We start from the raw sequence: 9954 nt of genomic DNA, 5'->3' as shown, positions 1-9954 counted from the left end.
AATAAAAATGTGTGACTCATTACATGACTAAGCTGATGTGGCACTGATAATAGAAAGGGGGGGATTTTTGTTTTATTATTATTATCATTATTATTATTATTATTATTATTATTATTATTAATAAAATAAATTAAACCAAAATATAATTTGCTTTGCCTTGAGAGCGAAGTTGAGTCCGTTAAAAACACACAGAGAAAGGCGAGTGGCTCCAACAGTCTCTCTATTCTAATGCTGCTGCGATTCAGGCTGGAACATACGGAAAGTGCGTAAGGACTGGCTTATGCGGGACGCAAAATCCTCTGCCCAGCGGGCGCCGTCGCGTTTGCTGCCTGCGCTGCTCACCACTGATGAGAAGACATGGACGCACTGATCCTAACCTCACACCCTCAGCGTGATCGCAGCGTTTTCTCCGACGATCTTTAATCTCATCTCTTCTTCTTCTTCTTCTTCTTCTTTTTTTTTTGGAATTTTTCCCCCCCACCCGTGTGTGTGTGCGCGCGTGTGCGTGTGCGTGGATTCTGTTCCATCTTTGAACCTGCCATCGCTGTTGCCCCCCGCGTTGCGTTTGCGCTGCGGATCTAGCCCACAAGAACAAGGAGGCAGCCCAGAGCCGTGGAAACAAGCGGATCAATTCAGGGGAGAAGGAGAGACAGAGAGAGGAGAGAGAGGCTGCTGACTCCGCTGTCGGGATAAAGGACGACGAGAAAGAGACACATCGACGGAAATATTAAGGTGCGTGTTTATTGGGTGTGCAGGTACGAGTATGAAATGGCCGGCGTAATTATTATTGCATTTGCTCCTTCACATGCATCCCATGCTATATACGAACAGTCAGGAGAGGATAACGTTGCAAATGTTGCACACAGTCAAAATGAATGTAAGTAAACGATTCAAATCAAATGTTCCAGGCTCGTGCGCGGAGTGAGCAAATGAATGATAAGTGTCCATTCCTTTTATTTGTTTTATTTATTTATTCATGTGTGCGTTATTCCATGTTCACGTGCGTTATTGGACAGACATGTTGAGGTTGGATTATTTGCGGGTGCTGTCGTGTTGTCATTACCCTGAAGGGAGAATGGGTGCAAGCCATTTTGTAATGCAGCATGTGCAGAATTAGGCCTATTCAGAATTTCAATTGCGTTCCCGAGAAGGTGCGCCGTAGTGAGCGCAGCTGCAAAGATGAATAAGGCCATTCTGTTGAATTGTGGGGGATTTTATGCCGGAGGCTATATGATCAGGAGATATTACAGATTAGAGGTGAAGACTGCAGGCGGAACGGACACTTAATGTCCCTTGTTTCATGAATATGTTTTATTTATTGTTTCAATTAATGTGGATTTGTCATCAGAAAGAGGATAACATATTTGGTATCAACCTGCATTTTTATTTTTCTACAAGCGACGGTTGTTCGTGGTGAAATGTGCTCCATCCTCCCTTGATTCCCACGTCTTGAATCAATCTACTGTTGTCATAGTTACAGTAGATGGTGATGGCCTTGCTGCACCTGTGTCGCTGCTTTGTGTTCATCTCGACCATCTGTAAATACATGAGGTCTAATTGGGCCTTGCTGGCACATAGAGGAAACATCCCACAGCCTTTGATGCTTCATGAAAACAACATGCCAGGTTTTCTTTTTTCTTCTTCTTCTTTTTGCCTCGCATTAAACCTTAAAGACTGGACAAAGGCATTGATACAGTCAAGTGCATACAATGATGCCATTGGTTTGAAGCAGCTGGTCAGCAGCTTGCAGCAGCTAATTTATCTTTTCAAAACTGAGCCATCTCTCAGGCCTGATCAATAATCAATATCTACATGGTTGCCATCTGCTCTTGACATAAAAAAAAAAGGCCTGCAAAGATGAATACAATGCAGACCGTGTCTAAGTAGTGTCGTAAATGCAACACATTTTTGCACATGGCTTAAGTCACTGTTGACTCTGGTTCCAGAAATAAAGGTGGTGTTGCACAGCATAGATGGAGCTGAGAGCTTGAAGACATGGTCAAAGGCAACAGGCATATATATATATATATATATATATATATATATATATATATATATATATATATATATATATATATATATATATATATATATATAGCTGCAGTCACCATCTCTCTCCACAGTTTCACCTGTGCACTTGCACTTCACACCGATGGTTCAGTTGCTAGCATTTTGCACAGACATCAGGGACCAATCTGACCTCTGTGAAACAAACATTAAGGCAATGCATTCATTTATTCTTTTATCTGCAGCCAAAAAAAAAAGAAGAAAAAATGACCGAGATGCATAATAAGATAATGTATGTGGATCAGAAAGAAAGCGTTTAAAGAAGGACAATGAAGACCTTAATGAGGAGTGCTGCAGAGAGGCTGCACAACAGAGCATGTATACTTGCTTTACATTTACCTCTCTCTCTCTCTCTGTAACATGTGCAGAGCATTTGAAAAACTATTTTAGCATACACTCTCTTATGACCTTTCTTAATAGTGGCTGTACATGTTTAGACTGAGCGAATCCACCGCTGATTTGATCGCTCTTTCTGATATTGAGGGCCAAGGTTGGCCCGTGTGCTTCGACGTGTTCCCCGCACTTAAGGAAACACAGATTATCGCATACAATGCCCGATTTTGCACATTCGGTTTTGGTTTGTTCAGGTAAAAAGGTATTTACTCAGCCAGAGACAATTGTAATGAATGCCTTTGTCACGTTACGTCAAATACACATTGATTTAGACTAATAGGTGGTACTGATGGGTTTTGAACAGCAAACGTTCATCAAGCTCGGCTAAGCACAGTGATGTAGAATAGGGCACTGGACAGTAAAAACACAAGATGGTGAGTGAGCAGGTTGCCACAGCAACAGTGTTTCTGGGTGGAGATGCTAAGGACTGCTATTGAAGCTTTTAAATGGAACCTGATTATTAGCAGGAAAAACATTATATATGACTATCCTAGTGTTTCATTTAAAATATCAGTAACGGTAACGCGCCGGTAACATAATTGGACAGATTAACAAAGATCCTCGTATTTATTTGGGGAAGAAGACACAGGACTGTGACTGCCGCGGTCGCACTGTCGAGAAAACAACAAACAGTTTCTCTCTTTTTGGTCTAGAAACAGGCCCAAGAATTTCTAAATTTAGTGAGTCTGCTGATGCATGCAGCCATTTCTGTTCCAAGAAGTGTTGCACTCTCTGAATCGAATTGCACACTTGATGTACATGCGTGTCGAAAAAATATCTTCAGCACTTTGTTCACGATCCCGTTTGGTTCATCGGCCCCAGTGTGTAGGGATCGTGTTTCCCTCTACAATTTGTGCAATGCAGTAAAATTTCAAGAGTCAATAATAATTTCTTCATATTGTAATTGCCAAATGACTCCATGCAGGAATCATTTGTTATCTCATTTGCAATGCTGTGCTGCAGCCTCAGGACGGATTGCATGGATCTGTGCATTAACCTCATAGATGAGTGTCACAGGCAGCCGTAGCTGCGTTCAGAAACATGTACAATTCTACCTTTATCAGACCAGTGTCATTATGGAGATGACGAGACTCAGTATACAGCAGCACTTGTGACCCAGCTTGTGTTTTTAGAATTTTGCAGCCATTTCAGACACAAATGACCCAAATGTTAAGATCAACCTATGAAGAAAATGGCAGCTGACCTAATTTGTCATGTGCTCTGGTGACAGGACATGATATTAAGATATGAACTGCACATTCAGTTGAGGGAATACTTTAATGTCTTATATGTGGTAGGCCACTGTACACCTTTCTGACTTTGCTATGTCTGCTCTTCTGTCTTCTCCCTACAGTGAGACGCACCATCCTCTGCAGAGACCACTCAATCAACGCCCCCACCCACCGTTTGATTTATACTCTAATGATTGTCAGGGGAATACAAAAATAAGGCTTCCCCGAAATGATGTTGAAAGGAACGATGTGATTGGCAAGAGCAAAGTGAAATAAGAATCTATCAATCTTTAATAGTCTCTATATTATATCACTATTTTTTTTGTGACTATTTGAATTTGTGGAAAAAAAAAAAGTCAAATATGAACGTCAACATAAGCACTTAAATTCCTTCATTTGGAGGTGACTTATCAATTTTATAGCAATAGGGGTGGGTCATGACTCAGTTGCCATGCGTGTTGTCATGGTGACCAGCCCCTGTAACCCTTCCCCCCTCCTCTGGTTGGTCCAGCTTTTGTTGTGGTTTCACAACCATGGACCTCAGCTCACAGAGGCGGCACCCCCCTGCCCAACCCCCTGTACGTGCTCCAATCAGGCGAGCCGCGTCATCTGTACAAGGAAGAGCTTAGACCAAGTCCCAGAGAGTATTTCAGAGAACACACGATACCTCAATCTACAGGAAAACACCATTCAGGTAAATTTGGCTTCATCACAACGTCACAGCAGTAATTCTGATGTTGCTACAACTTGCCTTCACCTCTTTGTTTCTCACACCAGGTGATCAAATCGGACACATTCAAGCACCTGCGGCATTTGGAAATCCTGCAGCTCTCCAAGAACCACATCCGACAGATTGAGGTGGGAGCTTTTAATGGCCTTCCCAACCTCAACACACTCGAGCTTTTTGACAACCGCCTCACAGTGGTACCATCGCAAGCCTTCGAGTATCTCAGCAAGCTAAGGGAACTGTGGCTAAGAAACAACCCCATCGAGACGCTGCCGGCGTTTGCGTTTCACCGCGTTCCTTCTTTACGCCGCCTGGATCTAGGAGAACTCAGGAAGTTGGATTTCATCTCAGAGGCTGCCTTTGAAGGTCTGGTAAATTTACGCTTCTTGAATCTTGGCATGTGCGGTTTGAAGGACATCCCTAATCTCACCCCGTTAGTGCGACTAGAGGAATTGGAGCTGTCAGGAAACCAGCTTGGTATAGTTCGGCCTGGATCCTTCCAGGGCCTGGTGTCACTACGCAAGCTGTGGTTAATGCACTCCAGAGTGTCAGTCATTGAACGCAATGCTTTTGATGATCTCAAAAACCTGGAGGAGCTCAACCTCTCCCACAATTCTCTGCATTCACTCCCCCATGATCTTTTCACCCCTTTGCATCAGCTGGAGAGGGTCCATCTCAACCACAACCCCTGGGTGTGTAACTGTGATGTACTGTGGCTCAGCTGGTGGTTAAAAGAAACGGTTCCCAGCAACACCACGTGTTGCGCTCGCTGCCACGCACCTCCAGGTCTAAAGGGCAAGTACATTGGGGAACTCGACCAGAGCCACTTTGTCTGCTTTGCCCCAGTGATTGTTGAGCCACCCACTGATCTTAATGTTACCGAAGGCATGGCTGCTGAGCTGAAATGTCGCACCGGGACCTCGATGACCTCGGTGAACTGGTTCACTCCAAACGGCACCCTGATGACCCACGGATCGTACAGAGTTAGGATCTCGGTGCTTCACGACGGCACGCTGAACTTCACCAACGTGACTGTGCAAGACACCGGGCAGTACACTTGCATGGTAACCAATTCGGCTGGAAACACCACTGCAACTGCTGTGCTTAACGTGTCTGCATCAGATCCCAGCAACAGCTACAGCTACTTCACAACTGTCACTGTGGAAACAGTCGAGACGGTGAGGGGAGAGGATGAAGAGCCGGCAAGACAGTACATTAATGAGACTGTCATAGATTTCCCTAATCCAACTGTTCAAAGAGGGGTTTTAGAGGGGAGATCTGGCGTCACTATATCTCCTTCTCTTTCTTCCCTGTCCTCGCTGTCTCCACGAGCCAACAGAGGTACTGAAAATGCAGTGACTGTGTCCATAATAGATGTAACTAACATTCCGGGCCTGGATGATGTCATGAAAACAACTAAGATCATTATTGGTTGCTTCGTGGCCATCACCTTTATGGCAGCTGTAATGCTAGTGGTCTTCTACAAACTGCGGAAGCAGCACCAGCTACACAAGCACCATGGTCCTGCCAGAGCCATTGAGATTGTCAATGTAGAAGATGAGATCGGAGCCGGGGCTGGAAGTGGCATCTCAGGCGGTTCAACAATGAATTCCGGCACTGGAGGAGAGGGAACCTTGAGAAGACATCATCCAGAAATAGTCAATCTACCCAACATCGGCCGTACAGATACTCTCAACCACTACTACAAGACGCATCACTTCAACAACAACGTCATGGGTCTTAGTATTGGCTCGGACGTGATGGGCCCGGGAAGCATGCTGAGTAGCAAGAACCAGCAAGGTCAAGACATCCCCATCTCCTGTACCCCAGTGCCGATTTCTACATCAAATTTGCTGACCACATCGGGCAACGGCATTAACACCAATCCAAACTCTATGTCTCCACCACTGCCAATGTCTCTCCCCATACCTACGATGGGCTTACATGGATCAATCAAGGGTTTCATGGGCCAAAACCAGAATCCCCAAATGGAACCTCTTCTCTTCAAGGGCAGCTCGAAGGAAAATGTTCAAGAGACGCAGATCTGAAAAAACTAAAGTGAGAATATAAAGAGAAAGTGGGTGACAGAGACGGAGAGGGGGATTGATATTGGGTTAATGCAGAATGAGTTGACACGAGAGTGCATTGACTTTACACCGGGAGAGGGTAGATTGACATGGCAATACGCAAACACATAGACTTATCCATGACAGTGCACTGAGCCAAGGATTACCACGATTGGGCCAGTTGTGTTTGTTGTAACGATCACGGCCATGGAAATCAAGGAGTGAACATTGCTACGATGTAAATCTGTGCCAAAGCAAATGTTTTTTGCAGTTCCTACAAGCTGTGTTCACATTGGGAAAAACTAGCCTTTCTGAGTAAATCAGTCCCCTAATCGCTGTTGGCCAGCAAAAGTGAAAGACACGAATACAGCACTCACCGCGTTGAAGATCGGAGATATTACAGAAAAAAAGAAAATCCAAGAGACCTTTTTCCGCCACACTCTCTCGCAAGTGACTCAGTAGACTCCCTCAAGGTGAAAATTATGTAGGCATAAATAGATGGACAAAAAGGTACAGTGCAGTACAAACTACTGTGAAAAATCCACAAATTATATAAATATATTTTCATTTAAATATGTACCATTGCAGACTCTGGTGGAGAGATATTTTGGGGTGGATGTATAAGATGGTATCGTTTGTTTCTTTCTGTGAATAATCAGTGGGAGGTTGATAGTGACGGTTGGTTATGACACTTGTTTTAAGTTTGGCTACTTCTCAGAAACATAAGGGCTCAATTGCAACACTCATTGTGAATCTTTGAATTGGCGTTGTGACATAAAGTCCATTTAGGTTGTAGAACAGTAAATGCAGATCTCTGTTTGACAAACTTTTGTCCGTTGCTTCAGTAATAATCATTACAAACTTTTGTGTTCTAAGAGTGTATTATGTATTTCTTAAAAACGCCAGCGACTTGGTATTTGAAGTGACAATTCGGATACTTAAATGCCAGCATTCAAAACAAGGGTGAAATTATGTTCCAAAAACACAGAGGTAAATCAACGCAAAGATATGTATGGGTAAAATAAAAAGTGTTGACAATGTGTTATTAAAATCAGATCAGTAGCCAGATATTTGCTTTTAGACAGGAATTTGATATGACCTCCTTGCTCATGGTTACCATAATCATGCCATAAAATGCTGTTATAAGGATGATTAAGACATCTACCTACAGCAGCATTAAAGAAGGGATTCAACATCCGTCTTTGGATGATTAGAAAGAATAGAAATGTACAGTATATTAATAATAATATGTCTGGTTGTATGACAGTTGTAAGAGCCACATTTTTACAGTGTAACTTTCATATGTTTAATGCCATTAACGCTTATTGCGTTTCAACTATGTATTTCTTTATTTTTGTTAGTTTGATATAATGTGTACAGTTGTCTAGCCATGTATCATTACGTGTGAAATAAATCAATCATATATTGGGTTGTTTTGCGGGTCAATGTGGCGACCACGTGAGCAGACAAGAGTGAGACATTATGCAAGCCTCAGCGCTAAAGCCCTGGACTGAATGTATGGTTTCTGGTGTAGCCATTAGTCACTGTGGTAATGATAGGTGCCATTTGCTCTATAAACATGCTCGGACACGTCACACTTGGTCACGCGCCTATAAATGTTTGACACGTAACGCAATTGGTGTTTTTGACAGAGCTAGATTATGCTATCCTCAATGCCTGGATTTAGCACTCAATGAGCTTCAATCCCTGTCCTTTGGGGACATAGGATGATGATGATGATGATGATAATGACAAAGACAAAATAACTTCTTTTTTGATTAGCAGACTGTATTTAATGAGGAACGTAAATGTTTGATGCAGTTGAGGTATATATATATATGTATACACATATGTATATATATATATATATGTATATTTACATATGTGTGTGAGTGTGTGGGAGAGAGAGTTCAACTGTTTTCCCACAGAGACACAAATTGAATACAAATGAAGGCCAAAGACACGACATATGGCTGCTCTCTTGATGTTATACATTCGGTGCTTCTATCATCAGATTGCACCAGACACAGTGATCATCATTATTGTTATTAACATTTGGAGGAAATGCAGAAGGGGTGTTGCAGCTTAGCATAGTGGCTATACCGCCGTATGTATTCTTGGTGACGTTTAACAGGAGCCTCTTGTGGGTCAGGGTCAGGGTTTGGGTTTGGGTCCCTGTGACACCCTTTCCCGATGCTCATGACTGGAATTTGAATATCTGCAGACAAAGCATATGTACCTGTGTGCATATTGATGCTCGAGTACTGACACACAGTACGTGTCACCTGCACCAGCTGTTGCTTACATGGATGCTTCAGCCTGAATGACATTTTTTTGGTTTGACGGAAGCGAAACCTTTTAATGCCAGACATGAAAATGGACTGACCTTTAGGTCCCTTTAAGGTAAGCTGTTCTGAAGGACATGTTGACGTCTAAAAAAAAAAAAGAAGTTTGATTTGTTGAATACAAAAATGATTTAGGTTTTTTTTTTTCCTTTCATAGTTGTTGGTTGTATCTCAGTGTGTGATATCAATTTGGGTTTTTATGTATTGTCATTAAAAGTCTTTATTTCCCACCTATTCAACCAGGTTCCCATTGTGGCAGCAAAGTGTACTTACTCTCTGACTGTGTGAGAGTTGTCTTATTTCTCTGTGATGCAACTGAAGGGCTTCTTATGCGTTTAGATACATTGAATACAGTGGTTCTTCATTTTGATTCTACAGAGCGATACAACTAAACAAATGAATTCGCTTCAAATAACTTACCGTGTGAAATCTGAAGACGGTGCTGACTGCACCATGAGACCCGGAGACTTACTGTCACTGAAAATATGGCTGAAAATGAATGAATGACCAAACAACTCCAACAAGGAAATGTGATGATAATGTAAAAGTGAAAGAAGGAAATGTTATAATACTGTTTTCACTTACAGTGTACAAACAGGAAAAGGGCGATAACACACAAGGGGCTGCTGCTTTTTTCTAGCGTCCACCTGCAAACTCCACTCCGGTCTCTTGTATATTCTACAACGCCGCGATGCTATGGGAATGTACGAGAAGAAAATCACGTCAGACTATCTGTGATCAAGTTTGAGTTCACTTTTAGGAATGAAATGTAAATACAACAGGACTGTAAGGAAGGAGCTGTTCATGGTACAAACTCCTCTGATCTTGGAATCCAAATTTGGGACACGAGTTGGAAATGTGAGAGTTTAGTGAATCGTACAACATTAGGAAAAAAGGAAAGAAGGTCATGGATGGATGATATTGTATGCTTTGTACTCTTTGCATTTCCTTGTGTCGCCTATTAGCAAATGGAGTTGTGCCATTTTAAAAATTGAAGCAGATTTGGAAAGTGCACGTAAGAGATCTTTCTTTAAAATATGAGAACACAACAAAAGTGAATAAAGCTGAATGTAGGTTTATAATTTCCCATGCAGGAGGAGAAGTCTTACTGCTCAACTTGTTTC

At 42.4% G+C, this 9954-nt stretch overlaps 1 protein-coding gene across 1 annotated transcript; it reads left to right on the top strand.

The window, feature by feature from the left end:
• The first annotated feature begins 3859 nt into the window (after positions 1–3859).
• Positions 3860–7913, top strand: LOC122758522 (leucine-rich repeat-containing protein 4B-like). The gene is made up of 2 exons (XM_044012754.1): positions 3860–4386; positions 4470–7913. Exons 1-2 carry the CDS (start codon positions 4144–4146, stop codon positions 6465–6467), a joined length of 2241 nt encoding a protein of 746 aa, XP_043868689.1. The 5' UTR covers positions 3860–4143; the 3' UTR covers positions 6468–7913.
• The last annotated feature ends 2041 nt before the right edge of the window (positions 7914–9954 follow it).

This window comes from Solea senegalensis, linkage group LG21, assembly GCF_019176455.1.
Source record: "Solea senegalensis isolate Sse05_10M linkage group LG21, IFAPA_SoseM_1, whole genome shotgun sequence".
In the NCBI taxonomy this organism is placed as follows: domain Eukaryota; kingdom Metazoa; phylum Chordata; class Actinopteri; order Pleuronectiformes; family Soleidae; genus Solea; species Solea senegalensis.
The sequence above is the reverse complement of the archived record's forward strand: the minus strand, read 5'-3'. Positions and strand labels throughout refer to the sequence as shown.